Source organism: Eubalaena glacialis, chromosome 9 (genome assembly GCF_028564815.1).
Source record: "Eubalaena glacialis isolate mEubGla1 chromosome 9, mEubGla1.1.hap2.+ XY, whole genome shotgun sequence".
Lineage (NCBI taxonomy): Eukaryota > Metazoa > Chordata > Mammalia > Artiodactyla > Balaenidae > Eubalaena > Eubalaena glacialis.
Window position 1 is genome coordinate 115046760 of NC_083724.1, and position 22021 is coordinate 115068780.

Sequence of the window (22021 nt, forward strand, 5' to 3'; positions counted from 1 at the left end):
CGGTATGAATAGTCAGCGGGCTGCATTTCCAAATAACAAAGCCACTATTGGTGGTATAATTCTAGCACTGACAGCAGGTTCCACCATTTCTTCTGGGTCTTCTATTCACCAACCTGGTGTGGTATCCAAATACCTGAACTCTAGGTAGAGTTATTCATAACTGCTCTCTCCTAATACTTGGGAGGGCCAGCTCTAGATTTCTCTGCTCTAACAAATGATTCTTTGCCTCTTCCCATCTCTGACTTCTGCCATGAAGTAGGTGGTAATGACAATTAAAACCTTCATAATTTCTTATTTCTTGCACATCAGTTTATTGACTAATTTGCATTTACATACTATTTGTCTCTTTAGTAACCACCTCTCAACCACCTCTCATTCAGCCCTTGGGATTAATCAATCAAGCCCTTAACAGAAATTCAACTTGGACAAATCCAAGTCATTCCTGGACGTATCACTGTTGGAACATTTAAGTAAAATAACCATTTTGATTTTTCTTCCTATTTTATACTGCTTTTGCATTTTTCAAGACGTTAAGAAAACTTTAAAAAACTTGATTTCTCTCATAAGTTTTATCAGGAAGTATGCCTGCATGTGCTGCATATTTACAATTCTCCTACTAAAAACAAAACTAAATTTTCGTAACCATGGCATGTCCATCTCTTGTAATGTTAATCCTCTCCCACAGTTTATTCTGTAGACACACCCTAGGCCCCTCTATTGGAATGATCTGCACATTGGGAAACAAACAGAGACCAGTTGAAGCATTCCTGGGCCCAAGGCTGGCAAAGTTGGAGATGGCAAAAATGAAGTTGCCTTTTTCCTCCTCTAATGAAGAACTGCTTCCCACTGACATGTCCATTCCAGAGACAGAACTGACAGCCAACTCTCCATGAAACCTGAGGAAGTAGTTCTATAGTGTTATAGTTCTTGGGTCACTAAAGCCCTTTGTGATGCTTTGCTGCTGGCCAGGTTGGACTGACTTCCGACTGAATTTCAACTGGTCCGAAAAGATGGTAAGCATCTACTTCCAATGCTGGCCAGTTCTAAGACTTGTATGCTACTCCCCACATTTTAATACTTGCAAAATTGGCATGTGTGTTACAACTGATGCTATCTCAGAGTTGATGTAAATACCTGTTTTAAGCAATTCCATTATTTCAAACACAGGCGTCTGAGTTTACTGCTCAGGAACGCGGAGAATCCTGATCATCTGTGGGGGAGGCAGTGGTGAGCGGAGGTTGTGAGTGGAGCCTGAGACGCTGGTTCAGGCCCTCCCCCAGAAGGTCAAGGTCGGTGTCAGCGCTCTGTGCTGGTGTTTCTCATACTGACACAGCTCAGATGAAGTTAAGCACCCGTTCGTACAATTTAAGAAATATATTAATGCACACACCAAACTAAAATTTGCTGTGGTGTTTTCTAAGTTCAGTTCTGTATATTTTCATATTCTTTCAGATACTAAATGGCTGTATAAATTGTAGGTTCAACAGAACACAGCTACTTCTATAAAAAATAAGTTTTATTAACAAAATGAGCTCACATTGTAAAATACAGATAGATGGGTTCATTTTGCTAATTTTGGGGGATCATCTTTCTTATTAGGTACAGCACTGTAGAATATAAAACAAAGACTAGTTCCCCTGCCCGAGGCCTGTGAAACCATGAAAAACAGGTCACAAGTCCTCATCTTTTTACCTCTCCTTCCACTATTAACCTCCTGGAAAGCTGCTGTAGCTCTCAGCCTTCTCCTCGGCTTGTTGCCTCACCTGCCTGGCTACCCGAGAGAGGCAGGACTGGGAAGAAGACGAGCCTGAAGGTTAAAGGGAAAGCTCTTGCCTGAAACAGTGCTAAGAAGCCAGACCGGGAGATTCTGGCCGTAACTCCTGAGAATGTCCCTCAAGCCAGAGACCAACACCACAGAGACCTGCCAGGCTGCATGGCCTTCCTCCGCTGGGTGCTGGGCAGCCACAGTGAAGGACTGCAGCAGGGTCTCAGGGAAGTGGAGATGGCTTTCGTGTTCCACTCAGAACTTCTGTAGGAATTTGAGGACAAGGTCCCGCAGCCGTACCCTGAGCATCTCGTCATTGTCGCAGATGATATGGGTCGAATCTTCCTCGATCTGGATGAGCGTCTCAGCTTCCTGTAGCAGGACGATATGGCCCTTGGCTGTGTCTTCCACCTTAATATCGCTGAAGCCATGCTGCTCCAAAAGAAAAGGGACAGGAGGATGGTGGGGGCTCTGAAAAGCCGGAGGATATTTCAGCAACTGAGAGTTCTAAAATCACGCTTCCTAGAATTGGCTAAACTGAACATCCTAGAAACTGGCATTTTGGACACTCAGTACAATTCTACAGACTAATCACAGGACCTACCTACAGCAACAGGATTCATACTGAAGCCCCTAAACATGCAAAATCTCATGCAAAACACAGCGCAATTCCTACAACCTGCTTAAGCTTTTATCTGAGGAGCACATCTAAGCACCTGAGTTCGGGAGCCTGGGATGCCAGGCTGCTCCATACCAGCCTCCATACCATGCCTGTGGTCCCTGGTAAAAAAGCTCCATCCTGTCCCAGGAAAATGCCATTCTTCACAGCAAGATACCACTGACCTTTTGATATGGCAAATCCCTCCCAAGGGAGAAGACAGATAAGGCAGCGTATCAAATACTTCTCCGGGGCCACCTCCAATGCTAACTCAGCATTTTCTTACACATCAGATGTCAAGTTGAGAAAGAAGAAAAGAAATGGAAAGGCGACTAATTTGCCTGAAAAGGACACAGGCTAGGTAATGAATGTGACCTAGGGAGATTCTCCACACTTGGCTCTGGAAATCTCACGTGTAGTTTGGGGCGGCCATGGATATTCCTCCTGCAGGAAGAGGTGGGGCAGAAATGGTGGGGGGAGTAGCTAGGGTCGGGGCCTAGGGGTCAACTCCCGGGCGCCCAGGCAGAAGAGTTAAACAAGGTCTTTCTGGGAAAGCAAGTTGTTTCAAGATTTTAAGAAATAAGTCAAGCGTGAGTCCCGTCAGCAGGGCCGGGGGCGCAGCATGGTCGGGAGGAAGCTGGTACTGGTGTGATCACAGCACATGGGGCTCCCTGGGGTAATTCCCACGGGGTGTCCCCATGTCACTAGGGGCCAGGAGAGCCACACAACTCGGGGAAAGCCCTCCCTTCAGGGAAAATTAATTAAACGACTACTGAAGAAAACAACTCCCAATAAAGAGAAAGCTTTAAAGATTTGAAAGAACTCAGCGACTGAGTTATTTAGTTTGGACAAAAGGCAGTAACTAGTTTAGCAGAAGAAAGTCTCTTTTCCTGTAATGATCTACTATAGTTGCAGTTCTTCTTGCAAGAAGCAACACGAACAATATTATCTTTAGCCAATTCCTCCTCTCTTCTATCAAGGATTCTATAATTCTGATGCCAAAACAGTGATCTCTGAAGTCCTGTGACTAAAGCCAGAATTACAAAATCTTTTCAGGTTAATTTTTTTCTTTTTCCTTGTAGTCATGAAATCTGTGCCTTGCGGGGAGCAGCCACCAGGGACAAGGGGCGGGATGGCTGCTGAGCCAGTGCAGGGACCACCGTCCTCCACAATGACTGCCTGCTTCTCTCTCCTCCCACCCTGTCTGGGAATCGCTGGCTCTGCTTCCTGAGTGCCTGGGGATCTGGCATCAGTGGCCCCTGTGCCCCCCCAGTCTCGCCCGAGACTCGTATCTCCTCTGACCTGGCCATGCTGGCTCTGACAGCAAGGGGTCTTTTCATAGGAAAGTGGGGCTCTAGAGGGGGCAGACCCTTCTTTCTCCTGGCCGTCCCCCTGCCCCATCTGTCACAGCTACTTTCCCAAAGAAAGAAAGGCCCCTCCTCAGTCTGGTTCCCACGAGAAGTGGGGTTGGGGGGCAGCCTGGGGCTGGGGGGAAGGGGGGCCCGCTCTCCTCTAAGTCTCCGCGGCCCTTGCCTGGTTCTGTCCCCGCCATGACCGAGGAGCAAGCAGATGCTGCAGGGCCAGTGGTGCAGACGGTGGAGACGACGAACTGCAGCAGCACGCGCTCCCGGGAGCGGGGCCGCCGTGGACAGAGCGGGACGGCGGTGCCTCAGACGGCGCAACCCACCCGCTCACCTTCTCCAGCGTCTGCACGAACTGGTCCACGGGGATGGAGCCGCTCAGCAGAGGCTTCAAAACCTTGCAGTCTGGAATGTCGTCACTGGCCCGCTTTCTCTTCTTGCCGCCTGTGGGCTGGGTGGGCCTGGGCGGGGGCTGGGCGGGAGGAAAACAGGGATCTCGTCAAGAAGTCACCCGGGAGCCTGAGTGAAGCTACCCGGCCCGCGGGACCCGCTTCCTGGAAGGGCCCTGGGCCTGCGTTCAGGGTCACCATCAGCTGGGGCTCCAGCTGGATTTCCACATAATGCACACAAGCTAAAGCCAACTGTCCACATAGAATCGACACCTTATTCGGCAAAGATATCTTCCTTTTATCAAAATCTGTTCTTAATTTTCAATTGACTGAATTCGGTGCTGTCTGCGTAAGGTCTTCATAACCCGTGTCGGTGACCACAGGTGGGGCAGCAGCTCCGAGAACACTGGCTGTGGGGTCAGACTGACTGGCTACAGTCCTTCTGTCAAGAAAATGAAGGGCAGAGAGACGGCCTCTAGACGGTGATAGTAAAGAGAACTTTGTGAGGATTAAATAAGACAACGCCCGGTAAGGCCCTGGCCTGGGGTCCAGCGCACTTTAAGTGGCTGCTATGGACACATGATGCGGAGGAACAACAGTGACACAGCCCAACCCTGAAAGGGGTTTATCTCAGGGGGGTAGAGACAAGGACCCAAAGAGCTGCCCCCAAAGCGCACATGTGCCATGAAGTGAGGCGCGAGGCACCGGGGGGAGGGCCCCCACCTGCACGGGGTTCTTCCCGCAGGTCCGCTGTATTTCAGGGCCCTCACCCTCCCCGACAATACCTGGAGAACGTGCTTGTTATCTTTAGTGTGCAGCACGGCCGAGACGGTTGCCAAGGAAACGCCAGGCTTGATCTCCATGGGTACCAGTGAGTCCGCGAGCTGGGAGCAAACAGAGGGTTTTCAGTCAGGCTCCCTGTAAACTGGGGGGGGACGAGGGTGCTGCCACCGTGCTGTGCAGAGGCAGGGGCTAGGAGGCCACACTGGGCGGCAGTGCCACCCCCGTGCACGGCTCAGGATTAGATGGTGACGCCCAGGGTCAGGGTCACCCTGGCCAGCAGGCCCGCAGCACCACGTGCCCCTGCCAGTCTGGTGGAACGGTACCAGACGTCAAATGTCAAAACTGAGCCTTTAGTGTTCACCATTATTTGTTTTCTTTTGAATTTTTATTTACATTACTGCAGTCTAAAATGACCAAATAACTTTAAGAAGTAAAAAACTTAAAACAATCATTTTTAATCAAAAATACATCACACACACACACACACAATCAACTGCGATGAAGAAAGGAGGTGAGAGAAGAGCAGACAGAGGAAAAGGGGGTGGTGGCAGCAGGTAAACGGGCTGAGAAGAGGAAGAGAACTAGCTGACCCAGTGCTCTGAGGTACAATGTCTTTTGCGCTGCTTCTCCTGAGACTCCAGAGTCACCCAGCACAGGCGTGTGCCACCACGTGCTGGGACCTGGGTGCTGCCCCCTCTGCTACCCCTTTCATTAGTCAGCTGCCACACCATGAAATGCCAACACCCTGCCAAGAGCTCACTGTGTGACCTGGCACAACCTCTATCCAGCTTGCAGGTCTCCTAACACTCTTGTATAGACACACACACACACACGGTTTCTCTTTACTCAAAATATACACCAAGTGCCGACTTTCCATGCCAGCCTCTGCCTTCATCCTCGTCACTTCTCCAGGGGACTAGTGACAGGCAGGAAGGGAAGGGACAGCAGCATTTGGACTGAGTGAGCTGTCTAATTCCTGGGAATCTGACTTCTCCCAAAGGTGAAATACACAGCTTTTACCTGTGGGCCATCTCTTTCTCTAACACCAGAGTCTGATGTGTACACCTTCTCCTCTGCAACTTCAGAGTCCCCTGACCCAGCCACCAGCAGTGACGTGTGATCTTATGAGAGGCCCTAACACTCGAGTTTAGTTGACTACTGTTCTTAAACGCATGCAGACCTCAACCTATCCAAGCCTCCTTTATAAAAAAACAAATATGCAAGATGCCATTTATGTAAACATGAAGATCAGTATCAAATGGGCAGAGGAAGCAGGTGAGGATATTTGAAATGACTGGCAAACGGATGTGAGGACTACTTCATGAACCAAAAAACAGGGGCGGGGGGTGGCCAAGATGGCAGAGTAGGAAGACCCTGAGCTCACCTCCTCCATGGGCACTCCACAATTACAACTGTAGATATAGCAACCATAGATGAGAATGATCAGAAGACTAGCAGAAAATAATCTTCCACAACTAAAGATATGAAGAAGGAGTCACAATGAGAAGGAGTGGGGCAGAGACATGGTAGAGTCAAGACCCACACACTTGGGTAGGTGACCTGGCAGCCCCACCTACCAGTGTTCCTGTGGTAGTCAGCTGTACCACAATGGAAGGGCCCATGCAGCCCTCAAAGGGGGTGACCCTAGAGCATATATTTGGTGACCAGAGGGGTGTGTGCTGCTGGGCCCCATAGGACGTCTCCTACAAAAGTCCAATTCTCCAAGATTGGGAAATGTAACCAACCTACCTAACACGCAGAAATAAAAACAGAATTAGGCAAAATGAGGAGACTGAGGAATATGTTACAAAAAAAAAGGAATAAGACAAAACCCCAGAAGAACTGAGCAAAGGGGAGACAGGCAATCGATCTGATAAGTTGAAGGTAATGATCATAAAGATGCTCAATGAACTTGGGAGAAGAATGGATGAACACAGTGAGACGTTAGAAGTTTTTAATAAAGCGTTAGAAAATAAAAAGAAGAACCAGTGCTGAAGAACACAGTAACTGAAACAAAAAATACACTGGAAGAAATCAAGAGTAGATTAGTTGACACAAAGGAACAGATCAGCGCACTAGAAGACAGAGTAGTAGAAATCACCCAAGCTGAACAGAAAAAAGAAAAGAGAAAAGAAAATCGTTTAAGAGACTTCTGGGACAATATCAAGTGCACTAACATTCACATAATAGGGAACTTAAAAGGAGAATAGAGAAAGGGGCAGAGAACTGTTTGAAGAGATAATAACTGAAAACTTCCCTAACCTGGGAAACGAAACACATGCAGGCCCAGAGAGTCCCAAATAAGATGAATCCAAAGAGGTCCACACCAAGACATACTGTAATTGAAATGGCAAAAATTAAAGAATCTTAAAAGCAGCAAGGGAAAAGCAACTAGTTACATACAAAGGAACTCCCATAAGACTATTAGCTAACTTTTCCAAAAGTACTACGAAAGCAACCAGAAAATAATTAAGAAAATGGCAATAAGTACATACCTATAAAATAATGATTTTAAATGTAAATGGGCTGAATTTGCCACTCAAAAGACATAGAGTACTGAATGGATTAAAAAATAAGGCCCATCTACATGTGGCCTACAAGAGACTCATTTCAGAAATAAGGACAGACACAGACTGAAGGTGAAGGGATGGAAAGAGATATTCTATGAAATGAAAAGCTATACTCAGACAAAACAGACTTTAAAACAAAGACTGTAATAAAAGAAGGGCATTACATAATGATAAACAGGTCAATCCAGGAAGAAGATGTTAACATAAATGTATATGCACCTAACACAGAAGCACCAAGATCTATAAAGCAAACATTAATGGACTTAAAGGGAGAAACCGAAAGCAATACAATAATATTAAGAGACTTTTAACACCCCACTCACATCATTGAATAGATCATCTAGACATAAAATCAATAAGGAAACACTGGTCTTAAATGACACATTAGACCAAATGGCATATATATATATATATATATATATATATATATATATATATATATATATATATATATAAAACATTCCAGCCAAAAGCAGCAGAATATACATTCTTTTCAAGTGCACATGGAACATTCTCCATGATAGATCACATGCTAGGCCACTAAACAAGTCTCAGTAGATTTAAGAAGACTGAAATCATGTCAAGCATCTTTTCCAACCACACTATGAAACTAGAAATCAACTACATGAAAAAAACTTCAAAAAACACAAAACACATGGAGGCTATGCAATATGCTCCTCAACAACCAGTGCATCAATGAAGAAACCAAAGAAGAATTTAAAAAATACCTGGAGACAAATAAAAATGTAAACACAACAATTCAAAATCTATGGGAAGCAGCAAAGGCAGTTCTAAGACGGAAGCTTACAGTGAAACAAGCCTACCTCAGGAAACAAGAAAAATCTCAAACAAGCTAATCTTATCCCTACAGGAACTAGAAAAAGAAAAAACAAAACCCAAAGTTAGAAGAAATTCTAAAGCAATGAAACTAAGAGCTACTTCTTTGAAAAGAAAAACAAAATTGATATACCTTTAGTCAGAATCATCAAGAAAAGAGAGAGAGGGACCAAACAAATAAAACCAGAAATGAAAGAGGGGAAGTTAAAACTGACACCACAGAAACACAAAGGATCATAAGAGATTACTATGAACAATTACAGGCCAATAAAATGGAAAACCTATAAGAAATGGATAAATTGCTAGAAATGTACAATCTCCCAAGACTAAATCAGGAAGAAATAGAAAATATGAACAGACCGATTACCAGTAATGAAACTGAATCAGTAATAACAAACAAAAGTCCAGAACCAGCTGGCTTCACTGGTGAATTCTACCAAAAATTTAAATCAGAGTTAACACTTATTCTTCTCAAACCATTCCAAAAAACTGAAGAGGAAGGAATGCTTCCAAACTCATTCTACAAGACCAGCATCACCCTGATACCCAAACCAGACAAAGACAGCACACAAAAAAGAAAATCTCAGGCCAATATCACTGAAGAACATAGATGAAAAAAGTCTCAATAAAATATTAGCAAACCGAATTCAACAATACATTAAAAGGATCATATACCACGATCAAGTGGGATTTAGCCCAGGGATGCAAGAATGGGTATATTCATGAAACAGTCAACATGATACACCACATTAACAAGCAGAAGAATAAAAATCACATGATCATCTTAATAGACTCAGAAAAAGCTTTTGACCAAATTCAACATCCAATCATGATAAAAACTCTTAAGAAAGTGGGTATAGAGGGAACATACTAAAGGCCATATATGACAAGCACACAGCTAACATCATACTCAATGGTGAAAAGCTGAAAGCATTTCCTCCAGGATAAGGAACAGTACAAGGATGCCCACTCTCGACACTGTTATTCAACATAGTACTGGAAGTCCTAGCCACAGCAATCAGAAAGAAAAAGAAATAAAAGGAATCCAAATTGGAAAGGAAGAAGTAAAACTGTCACTGTTGGCAGATGACATGATACTATATATAGAAAATCTTAAAGACACAACCAAACTATTAGAACTAATAAATGAATTCAGAAAGGTTGCAGGATACAAAATCAATATACAGAAATCTGCTGCATTTCCATACACTATCAACAAACTATCTGAAAGAGGAATTAGGAAAACAATCCCATTTGCAGCTGCATCAAGAAGAATAAAACACCATGGAATAAATCTAACCAAGGAGGTAAAAGACCTATACTTGGAACATTCTAAGACACTGATGAAAGAAATTGATGACAACAGAAACGAATGGAAAGATATACTGTGCTCATGGATTGGAAGAATACTGTTAAAATAACCATACTTCCCAAGGCAATCTACAGATTCAATGCAAACTCTATAAAAATACCAATGGCATTTTTTACAGAACTAGAACAAATAATTCTAAAATTTATATGGAAACACAAAAAACACCAAATAGCCAAAACAATCTTGAGAAAGAAGAACAAAGCCCGAGGTATCACACTCCCTGAGTTTCAACTATACTACAAAGCTACAGTAATTAAAACAAAATGGCGTTGGTACAAAAACAGACATACAGGTTAATGGAACAGAATAGAGAGCCCAGAAATAAACACATGCTTATATGGTCACTTAATATATGATAAAGGAGGCAAGAATATACAATGGGGAAAAGACAGCCTCTTCAATAAATGTTACTGGGAAAACTGAACAACCACATGCAAAAGTCTCATGTCTCATACCATATAAAAACTAAACTCAAAATAGATTAAAGACTTAAATCTAAGACCTTAAACCACAAAACTCCTAGAAGAAAACATAGGCAATATGCTCTTTGACGGCGGTCTTTTATCAAATTTTTTTTTTTGGATGTCTCCTCAGACAAGGGATTCAAAAGCAAAAATAAACAAATGGGACAACATCAAACAAAAAGCTTTTGCACAGTGAAGGATACTATCAACAATACAAAAAGGCTGCCTACTGAATGGGAGAAGATATTTGTAAACAATATATCAGATAAGGGTTAATATCCAAAATATACAAAGAACTCATATAACTCAACATAAAAAAACCCCAAACAACCTGACTGAAAAATTGGCAGAAGACCTGAATAGGCATTTTCCCAAAGAAGACATACAGATGGCCAACAGACACATGAAAAGATGCTCAACATCACTAATCATCAGGCAAGTGGAAATTGAAACCATAATGAGGTATCACCTCATACCTGTCAGAATAGCTATTATCAAAAAGACAACAAATAACAAGTGTTGGCGAGGATGTAGAGAAAAGGGAACACTTGTGCACTATTGGTGGGATTGTAAATTAGTGTAGCTGCTATGGAAAACAGTGTGGAGGTTCCTCAAAAAATTAAAAATAGAACTACCATATGATCCAGCAATTCCACTTTTGGGTATTTACCCAAAGAAAACAAAACACTAATTTGAAAAGATATATGCACCCCTATGTTCACTGTAGCATTATTTACAATAGCCAAGATATGGAAGCAACCTAAGTGTCCACTGACAGATGAATGGATAAAGATGTGGTGTGTATGTGTGTGTGTGTGTGTGTGTGTGTGTATGCAGTGGGATATTGCTTAGCCATAAAAAAAGAATGGAATCTTGCCACTTGTGACAACATGGATAGACCTAGAGGGTATTATGCTAAGTGAAATAATATAACAAATACCATGATTTCACTTATATGCGGAATCTAAAAAACAAATGAACAAACATTAAAAAAAAAAAAAGAAATACACTCATAGATACAGAGAACAAACAGGTGGTTGCCAGAGGGGAAGGGGTGAGGGGATGAGTGAAATAGATAAGAGAGACTGATTCACAGGGATGAAATGTACATTACAGGGAATACAGTCAGTAATATTGTAATAAATTCATATGGTAACAGATGGTAACTAGACTTAGTATGGTGATCATTTTGTAATGTATAGAAACATTAAATCATTATATTGTGCACCAGGAACTAACACAGCAGTAGGTCAATTATACTTCAATTTAAAAAAAAAAAAAAGAAAGGGAAAAAAAGAGAAAACATATGAAACCAGTGTGAAATGTTCCCACTGAGATGCGTGTGTGCTCTGAGCTCCTGACAATGTCCATCCATAAATATTCTTTTCCTTCCTACACTGTATTGTTCCCATCAAAGGATCAAAGGTCAGTTGTCTGGCAGAACTTTAAAGCCAAAGAATTGGCTTGGGAGGTTTGCAGATAGCACTGTGGGAACCAAGCAGGTGAGAGACTCTCCCTGGGCAGCCCCAGGAATAAATTCTATCTCCAAGAAGACTCTCTGAAGTGGCAGCTCTGCCACAAGGGAAGTCTACCTAGAGCCCACGAGACGACTCAGCCAGACACCTCTGGGAAGGAGGATGCATCCACCTGCCACCCCAGAAACAGAAGTTTTCTATTAGCGCAGGCCCATGAGGACTGACGTCAGCTCTCCCACTTTGCATTTACAGGGGCAAAGAGGGAGGATTTACAAGGAAGCTGCAGAGGACACACTTTCATTTGGGGGAGAAACAAGCATCCATTAGTAGTAGCAAAACCTAAAGAACAGCAGCAGATTTTAACCCCTTCATCTCCCACATGCATTTCCCAGGCAAAACCAAATGATACTTTTAGTTCTATATCTACATTCCACATATAAAGATTTATGTAAAAGAATGTTTCTCAAAGTATTATTTATAGTTTGAAAAAGCAGAAATAATAAATGTCCACCAGTAAAGGAACAGTTAAATTACGATGCATTTATGATAGACCATTATATACCTAAGATGCTTTTGAAATATCTTTAATGACAATATACTGTTACTTTACAAAGATATTATACGAGGTATGATTCAAACACACACACACAGAGTGAACACACAAAGCAAATACAAAAAAACTGGACAGTAATTACGTCTGGTATTGGGATTAGGACTGATTTTTTTTGTCTTTATCCTTTTTTCTCCCTTATTTTCCAAGTTTTCTAGAATGAACAAGCTTATTTTTATTGAAAAATGAATCTTACGACAGAGTCATAAACATAAAAGCTTGAGAAGCCTGAGGGGCCTTAAAAACAAAAGAAGACCATCCAGAGCACTGGTTCTCAGGTGTGGTGGCAGAGACCCCTGCGGCTCCTGAGGCTCTTTTGCAGCATCGAGGTCAATCTGATTGTCATTAATAATAAGATGTTTTGCCTTTTCACTTTCATTCTCTCACAAGGGTTCACTAGAATTTTCTAGAGGCTACATGACATGTATATCACAACAGACTGAAAGCAAAAGGGGACAGGAGAATCCAGTCGTCTTCCACAGGCAGACGTTAAAGAGATTTGCTAACATAAAACAGTGCCCTTCTTCTTTTTTTTTTGAAACATTTTTCAAAAAAGACCTTTTAGGGACTTCCCTGGTAGCTCAGTAGTTAAGAATCTGCCTGCCAATGCAGGGGACACGGGTTTGGTCCCTGATCTGGGAAGATCCTACATGCCAGTGGAGCAACTAAGCCTGCGAGCCACAACTACTGAGCCCGCGTGCTGCAACTACTGAAGCCCACGCATCTAGAGCCCGTGCTTCACAACAAAGAGAAGCCACCACAATGAGAAGTGCATGCACCGCAATGAAGAGTAGCCCCCGCTCTCCGCCACTATAGAGAAAGCCTGCGCGCAGCAACGAAGACCCAATGCAGCCAAAAATAAATGAAAATTAAAAAAAAATCTTTTAGTTATGTTAACATCTAATGGGTTTATATTATTTTTTATTTAATAATTCATTAATTATTCATTTAAGAATTAAATATTTTTAAAATGTCTTAGTTTTAACTTCTATTATAGCAAATATCAATAGATATAACCCAAATACACAAAAGCTCTCTGGGGTTCTAATTTTTAAGAAGTCTTGAGACCAAAAAGTTTGAGGACTGCTGGCTTAGAGTACTGGAATCTAACCCTAAGCCTTCAAGCCCAGCCACTGTAAGTAAGACCTTGGCCAGAAGGTAAATACCAGACAAAAATAACGCAAAGACACTGGGTCAGAGCCTTTCACTTTGAGATGAGCAAAATGCAGAGAAAATGAAAAGCATGATCATAAAAACACATTAAACAACCCATACAAGTGGGGATGGTTAGTGCCACTTCTTTGCTACAAACCACAAAACAAAAACTTGGCCCCTTTTTGGAGGGGAACTTGCTTTCATCTCTCCCTCCCAATCAAAAAAAAAAAAAAAAATCCATCATCAATGCCAAACTACTAAAATGAAACAAAAAATTCCAACACAGGCAATATTAACCTCATGGGTTAGGCAACTGGAAGTCTAAAGCAAAGAGCAATTATTTCAACGTTCTAGCAGGAGGCTTCAGGAGGACAGCTGGTCAAAAAGAGCCCTGGCCGACCTACAGGAAGACGGAGGTGGTCCCCCAGAGACCAGCAGTGACACACAGGTGGGCGTGGGGCAGGTCTCAGGGTCAAGGCTGCTGGTCTACTCCCACTGGACCTGAGGGAGGAGCTTCATGACAGACAGAACAGCGTGCTGTGCACTCCCCAAAGCCAATCCCTTCCTTCTCTGGCTCAGTGTCAGAAGGTATAAAAGAGGTAGATTTATCTTTTATTTTGGTAATTTAAAATGGGAACAGACAAGCTTAACGTGGACTGTTTAATCACGGTGAGGATAAACTTGGGCATGGGAAATGCCAGAAGCTTATTAGTAAGACTGTTTCTTTGTAGATGGCTAGTAATTTTGTTACTGTCTTTAAAAACTCAACATTCTGCCTTCTTTTTGCCTTTTGTATTGAAAACTGGCACATATGAAATAGGTCTCTTACACCAGCGGTCCTCAAATTTTAGCAAGCATCGGCTCACATGGAGGGCTGGCTGAAACCCAGACTGCTGGGCCTCACCCTGGAGTGTTGATTCAGCAGGTCTGAGGTGGGGCTGGAGAACCTGCACTTCTAACGAGTTCCCAGGGCTGCTGCGGCTGGTGACGGATTACACGGAGCTCCGCACTGCGATCCCCACGGGAAGGCCGTGGGCTGGGTGCCCCATCGCCACAGATCAACTGGGGGCTCTACTCACTTAAAGGACAAAATCTGTGACATATGTTAGGAATGACCTTTGGGGCACAAAGGGCACATATTAGTGATCACCTAGGTTTCTTCAGGGATGGAAAAGACCAGGTCTAATTGAGTAAGTGTACCTATCTCATAAGATGGGTGAGACAGTCCATGGAAAGTGCTGAGTACAGATCCTGGCCCATAGTGACAGCTCAATAAACTTATTATTTGCAGTACAATTAAATGGGGGAGCCAAAGGGCTGGGCCAATGAAATATGGAGAAAGGATAACCTGGAATTCAGAGCTGAAAGAACTTTCCTCATTCTCTTGGGTCTCGGTAGGACGTGGCCTCAAAGGGAGGAGCAGAGGAGAGGCCAGCTCTGTGCTCACTGTCAGGTGTACTAAGGTCGGGAGGAAACTCCTGACACAGGTAGCCCTGGCCACCTCTCTTGTGAAGGAGCTGTTATCAGAGAGAAATGCAAGTCAGCTGCTGAGCCAAGATACCAGGGTGTGAGCCGCTGCTCTCACAAGCTCCAACGAAAAATGGCTATTTTCCTTTTAAAGAACTAGCAGACCACAAACGTCCCAATGACGCTCAAAGCAGTCAACCTGAGGAACCATACATATCTCTCCACCAGTTTATTGCTTACCAATAAGCGATAAACTGTCCCTTTAAAAAAATCACCTTTATAACTTTCCCCACTTCACCTCTCCAGCCTGGGCTCACAGGCAGCTCTTCTGCCCCCTCGATCCGGCCACATGCTGTTTGCTGAGGGGACACGTGCTATGATGGCTCCCTCCCCAGGAACCAAGAGTGAAATGAAAATGGATGTGAAATGTGAACGATCATGTACTTCTATGTGTCTTAGTGAAAAACACGACCACTTGCTAGTTTTATCTAGCAAACAAGTCTTGCTAGTTTTATCTTGCTGAATCAATTTTATCTAAATTAGTTATGGAAATTTGTTTGGATCTCGTTTGTCTATTGCTCTAGTTTAAAAAAAAATAAATTTATTTATTTATTTTTGGCTGCACTGGGTCTTTGTTGCTGTGCGCGGGCCTTCTCTAGTTGCAGCGAGTGGGGGCTACTCTTTGTTGCGGTGCACGGGCCTCTCATTGCGGTGGCTTCTCTTGTTGTGGAGCACAGGCTCTAGGCGTGCGGGCTTCAGTAGTTGTGGCACGCGGGCTCAGTAGTTGTGGCACACACGGGCTCAGTAGTTGTGGCGCACGGGCTTAGCTGCTCCGTGGCATGTGGGATCTTCCTGGACCAGGGCTCAAACCCATGTCCCCTGCATTGGCAGGTGGATTCTAAACCACTGTGCCACCAGGGAAGCCCCTGTCTATTGCTCTTAATTTAAAAAAGAACAACTCAGGTTAACTGTGGAAAGGACTGAATGTACTGGACACTGGGTCCCCATTGATGGCACCTGGCCTTGTTCCACCACCAGCCTTTGTTAGGGTCTTGGAAATGGGAAACATTCAGGGGCTTAGCCTTCCAAGTCCAAGATCTGGCTACTCTGCTGAGCTCCAGAGAGAATCAGGGGACACTGCTTTTAAGTTTTCCTACTTCTTTTTCCTGTTTGCTAAAAACACGTTCAAGCGTCTCCGGAGGCAACAGGAAGCCAGAAGCAGTGTCCTCAGAGCCCGGCACACCGTCACTGCGGCAGCTGGGCCACACGCTTCCCACTGCCCCTCCCCACACCCGTCACTCAGGCGCAACCCACCTCAGCTGTCCCACATGCACGACATGCTTTTTACCTTTTTTCCCTATTAAAACAAGCTCAGATATCATAGAACTAAAAAATATGTAGACTTCAGTGAATAAAATCTTTAAGTTATACTAAAATGCATGCAAATAGTAATCAAAGTTTACTTTCCTTACTTTTTGGTTACTCTCATCTCCTCCATCTATCTCTGAACTCGGTGAAACTTGGCCCTCACTCATAAATGGGGTCCAGGAGGGACGAGGAAACCCACACCCTCAGGCGGTTAGGGACAGAGCTGACACTGGCTTACCTGTTCTCCACGCTATGGCCTGTGCCCTGGCCTCCCACACACATTAAGCTTTAATATAAGCAGTGCTCCAGCAGGCCGGATGTTGACAGCTGTTACTTCATTACTGGAAAAATGCGGAGGTTCTGAAAATCCCACCTCTCTTCCCAGTTACTTGCTTAAGGGTCGATGTGCTTTGGTTCATCCACGTGTGATACAAACCCCAAAGAAAGCCACTGCTGGGACGGTCTTCCGCAGACTCAAGTGGAAAACCCGGGCGTGACCCTGGGAAGCAGCGCAGCTCACCTCCGGCATGATTTCGATCTTCTCATACCGACGCTTGAAGGGCAGGGCGAGGACCTCGGCGCGCCGATAGGACATGGCGGGTGGCTGGCAGTCAATCATCAGGTCCATCCGGTGGGACTGCGCCGGGGGCGGCTGGGTGTACTGCTCAGGACAGACCACGTGGAGGGGCTGAGGAACCGGCGGGACAGGGGCAGGGTCGGGGGAGGGGGAGGACGAAACAAGAGGAGGCTGTGAGGCAGGAGAGGCCGCGTCCTGAGCTAATCCTCCCTTTGCGGGGCTCAGGCTCACCACTTGGCCGTTTCGAATTCTCATCCTCTCAAACCCAAGTAACCAGTAAGCGAAGTGGGGGGAAAGAAGATCAAAAATTTCAGGGAAAAGCCCTGATCTGCCGGCCATGTTGATGAGCAAGGGATTTACTGCCTTGGTTTGCATTTATTTTTTCATTATATTTAAGTCACTTTGATGGTGACATCCATGGGTCTACCCTCAAATGGCCTCCGAGCCCCTTGAGGGCAGTCTTCTCGTCACTTACCATCATCGACTTGGTACCGCTACTGGCTGATTAGCAAGAACTGTGACTTTTTGTGCTAGTTTGGATTTCTGGTCTGGATCTGCAGGTCTACTGGTACTAGGCAGTGGGCAATGGTCAGGCCTTATCCTCAGTTGTGTAGGACACACTGAATCAGATAGAATTTTTTTTTTTTTTTTAACAAATGTCTCTTTTTATTATCTTGAGAGAAAACCAATTAGTAAACCAACGTTTACTTTGGCCAAATACCACCCAACTGCCAACCGAACGTGGCACCCAGAGAGTCAAGGCATTGTCACTGCCTTTACTGAAGAGTCTGGACCGAGCCTCAAGTTCCCGGAAGAACAAGGCTTCCAACAGACCTGACGGGTTGTGTTTCAAACCGCACTTGTCCTTTAGAGACTGACACCTCTCCTCCTCTTCAGACTGCCTTTCGCCCTCCTTCCTGCCTGGTTAGCATCTTATAACTCTGTCTCAAAGCCAGTCGACTCCACAGTCACTGCCCGAGGACTCTCCCCAGGTTCTCCTCCCCTGCAATGGAGACCAGGCGGCCTCCTGTTTCCCTTATTCACACACCACCGAGGGGCTGGGGAGTCCGCCGTGGTTCGGGGACCGAGGATGACATTACTCAGGAGTGAAAACAACAGGCTCTCAACTGTTTCTTCCAGCAAGTTGACAGACACACAGTGGTGTATCAAACCGCTCATGGAAATCGGAAGTGGCTTAACTGCTCTAACCATGTCTAGAGAAAGGGCCAGCAAGCTCGGGGTCACCGTCAGCTGTTACCCCTGCGCTCCGGAGGCCTCCAGCTTTCTCTGTTTCCAGCTACCCTTCCTTAGAGTTTCCCGTTAGCGCCTCTCCTCCTGAGGTCAGGGATTCTGTGAAGAGGAGGAAAGTGACCTCCCAGATCAGGCCGAGAAATGTAGGGAGCCAACCACACCTCGCTCAGCGACTAGGGTCCAGGGCACCCCGGCGCTCACGTAAGGTCCCGGGCACACCGAGGTGATGGGACATCAGAACCCTTCCTCTCGCCCGTTCTGAGCTGTCTTCCTCACCAACTGCCACCACCCCTCCAACCCCGAAACACGGGCCACCCGAGTGATAAGTGACCCAGGGCTGTGAGTTTTTCCTCCCCGTTCTCCTTCTGGGCCAACAGTGTTCCTTTCGCCTATGCTTTACCCCAACTATTCCTTCCCTTTCTCTAAGGCAGAAAATGCAAAATGAAACAAACAAAAAAGCGACAACCACCAAACCAAAACAATCCGCTGACAAAAGCATAACACTGCGGTACTAACCCACATGTGCAACAAGGGTCCAATATATGTTTCAGTTCAGCGGTCTTTCAGCTTGAAGAGTGTGTTTCTAGAATGGTTTTTTTTGGTGGTGGGAGGGGGCGATTTGCTTTTAACTGGACACAAATGGTCCCCATCAAAAATAAGACACTGTTTACACTTTCTTTTCCTCCCACTTTTGATTTCTTTAGAGGAGAAACTTCTTTCAGGGTGTAAAGCCCACTGGTTTGGAGTCTGGAGGGTACCGGGCTGAGCACTCTGCAGGCCGAGGACAGGTGAGGAAGACAAGCAGTGCAGCTCGCCATCCTGGCCCCCACACCGCAGACACAATCCGCACAGAGGTGCCAGGGCCGCGGGAGCCGCCAGCACAGTTTCCCCATTACCTGCACTTCTTTGAGCAGCTTTGACACTTGGATGAAATTCAGTCTCGTATCAATGGGGCAGTATATGCATTTCATGGCCAAGGGCTGGTAGGGAGCCAGTGCGTCCAGGTATGAGAAGTCGGGTTCTAAGGGGAGCACAAGAAAGAAAATTGAAAATGCAGGCAACAGAGGAACGGCCAAGTGAGGAAGCAGCTGGCATGGTCGAGGCCCAGCAGACGGGCAGCAGGACGGGAAAGGCACTGAAGGTTATGGGAGCCAGATTCCCCATCACGGGAGAGAGGAGTGATTTACAAATAAGGAGAGGGGGAGGCTGGAATGAACGCTGCAGGATGGATGTGGAATTGGAGGGACGCGCGTGAGCTCCAGGTTTTCAACACAGATGGAGGGAGAGATGAGACAAATGAGGGGATAAATAAGTAAATGGGGGAGAAAGGAAAGCTCTTCTTTACAACAAAATGCCAACTAATAAACGTAAAAGAAGCGATGAAATTGAAAAAAAAAATTCACCATTTGGCAACCATCACAGTAATAATTTATTTGGACCAGAATCATCAATAGATGCTAAAAAAAATTAGATAAACATCTGGGAAAGACCAGGATAAGTACATAGGCTCGAAGTGTCCCCCACAAGATACTGATTGACACAGAGCGGTGACTTCACAGGGGAGAAATCCGGCACAGGTCACTCGAACCGAGCGCTCAAAGATCACCCCCAGGTAGGAGACAGACCACGTGCCTCCTACTTGACAGGACGCACCCAGAAGAAAACAAAGAAGGATCCTGACCCCATGTCAACAAAATGCTTGTGCTGAGGCTGCGATGCCCCATCAGCAGAGCCAGTGCAGCGCCTGGGAACCGTCCTTGCCACGCTGGCTGGTTTGTTTTCTGCAGAGCTGCTCACTGCGGCCGGCCTGGCGGGGACTGTCTGCTCCACTGGAGGAAGCTGCCCACCTCGGGCCAAAAGCAGTGGCTCACTCCTGGCGTGAAAAACGACACGCACGTTCCTGACACAGTCTGTGCCCTGCGAGGACGCCACTTCCTACGGCCCCAGCTTTCCACACACCGCTCCCAGGAACTTACCCGGTGACCGCAGGGCAACTCATAGAACTTCCAGATTTTTTAAATGACCTCCCCTGCAGTGGATCCTGTCTACCCAGGAAGAACCCAGAAACCACCCAAATGAGGCCAGCATGGCTGCCTGGGGGATAAGCGCCTCTCTTTGTATGGATACTGTGTGAGCTACAACTCCCACAGCTGTAATACAACCAGATAAGGTGGCCCAAAACCTAGCAGACATTGTCAACGACACAACTTGTGCTCTGGAAGTGCAACACACCAGTTTAAATGTATACTCCTTACCCAGATGAATGTCTGGTAATGAATGCCATGGACAATCACGTAGCCCTTGCTTTCTTCTTAGCTGGCTGGAGGGACGTTTGCAGTATAGCAACGCCTCTTCTGTGTCTCTGTAATACTGTAACCACTGTCACATCAGAGCCAACGTCTCCTCAGAAAGAACAGGAGAGATCCCCTCAGTCCTACTACAGACAGCGTTCTCTGGATGACTTCCTGCTTAGCAGAACTCGGCAACGGTGAGGCTCTGGGTAGCGTGAATCAACGTCTTAGGGCCTGACTTCCTCTGCCTGTGGCTGAAAGGGGGTCTGCGAGGGAGAAGAGCAGCGCCCGACAGCTGCTCTCTGAGCACCCCCGGCACTCACGGCCAGGCCACGGTGCACCCGCCTACTGGACATAAACCATCTTACGTGACGCTGACATGAGAACAGGCCACGCAGTGACCACGGTGGATCAAGACAAAAACGAGACCCTCCCTAATCATATGCCTGAACACACGACCACAGCACGGTCTGAACCACCACACAAGCAAACACTGCCCTCTCCTGGCTCCATTCGTCTCGCCTTGTAGACAAGAATCACTAAGATACCCAACCAGAGAACTACTGCTTCCTGATGGCACCCAACCAGAACAATGAACCCACCTCCAAAATCACCTAAGCCAAGGCCCGTAAATTCTTCTGAACATGCCCGGCGATGCCTCCTGCCTCCCCACGGCGGTACCCCCTCACTGCAAGGAGTCAGTACCCCAACTTTGTTCCATTACTGGTGCGTTCCTGGTGGCCTCTGGTTGGTCCTCACAACAGGCTGAGCACAGGGAAGGGCCCAAGCGTCCCTGACCCCAAAGCTCTGGGCATAACTAGACTCTCCTCCATGGCTCACGTCTTAAAGGTAATTAGAAAACTCTAAGAAGGCAACCGGTACTTTCTCAACAGGCCTTTGTGCCAGGCGCTATAAGGAGTGCTTTCTTATAACATTTCACTAAAGGCACAGAGCTGCCTGAGGATGAGCGACCAACAGTCCCATTTGACAGAGGAAAGTGAGGCTCAGAGCAGTGAGTCACGCGGCTGAGGTTACAGCAACTCGGACCAGATTTCAGATCAAGGTTCTTTTACTTCATTGCCCTGAGATTTTCAAATCCCAAGGCTGTGTGAAGACCGTGAATTGATAAAATAAGACAGTGATTAAGTAAAACCCCTAACTTGCCCTCATTTAAGGATTAGTTTTATTCTGAGGGGTTGGTCTCCACAAGAAAAACTGCAAGCCAGAGTAAACTATAACCAAAGGAGAGAGATCCATCTCCGTAAGTCTTAAAGGGTAAAGCAAGACTGATTACTAGAATTCCTGCAGTTCTTGAACAGCTTACAAAATCCTATCAAAAGTAGTTCTAGACCAGAAATCTGTCTCGGGGAAAATCTACAAACACAGATATGAAAGCTCTGTCCAGTGCACAGTGATCTAACAGGACATTTTGCTTTGTTCTTACCCTTTCCCTTCCAGTTGCTTTATCCTTTGGTATTTACAACAGAATAGGGATCATATTCACGCCTTACTGTCAAATTCTTCCTGGATACAACAGAATAGTGATCATATTTATACCTTACTGTCAGATTCTTCCCAGCATCTCTACCTGGTAGGTACATCCTACCAGGTATGCAGGGATGGTCACA

At 45.5% G+C, this 22021-nt stretch overlaps 1 protein-coding gene across 2 annotated transcripts in view; it reads right to left on the minus strand.

The window, feature by feature from the left end:
* Window positions 1-1498: 1498 nt before the first annotated feature.
* The window catches only part of INTS9 (integrator complex subunit 9), a 123797-nt gene continuing 103274 nt past the window's right edge, over window positions 1499-22021 (minus strand). For both annotated transcript variants that reach the window (XM_061199464.1, XM_061199465.1), the window contains 5 exons: window positions 18999-19123; window positions 16795-16962; window positions 4959-5057; window positions 4119-4256; window positions 1499-2197 (listed from right to left, as the gene is read on the minus strand). In XM_061199464.1, coding sequence (XP_061055447.1) covers window positions 2021-2197; window positions 4119-4256; window positions 4959-5057; window positions 16795-16962; window positions 18999-19123 — 707 coding nt within the window. In that variant the 3' untranslated portion in view covers window positions 1499-2020. The remainder of the gene's footprint in view (window positions 2198-4118; window positions 4257-4958; window positions 5058-16794; window positions 16963-18998; window positions 19124-22021) is intronic.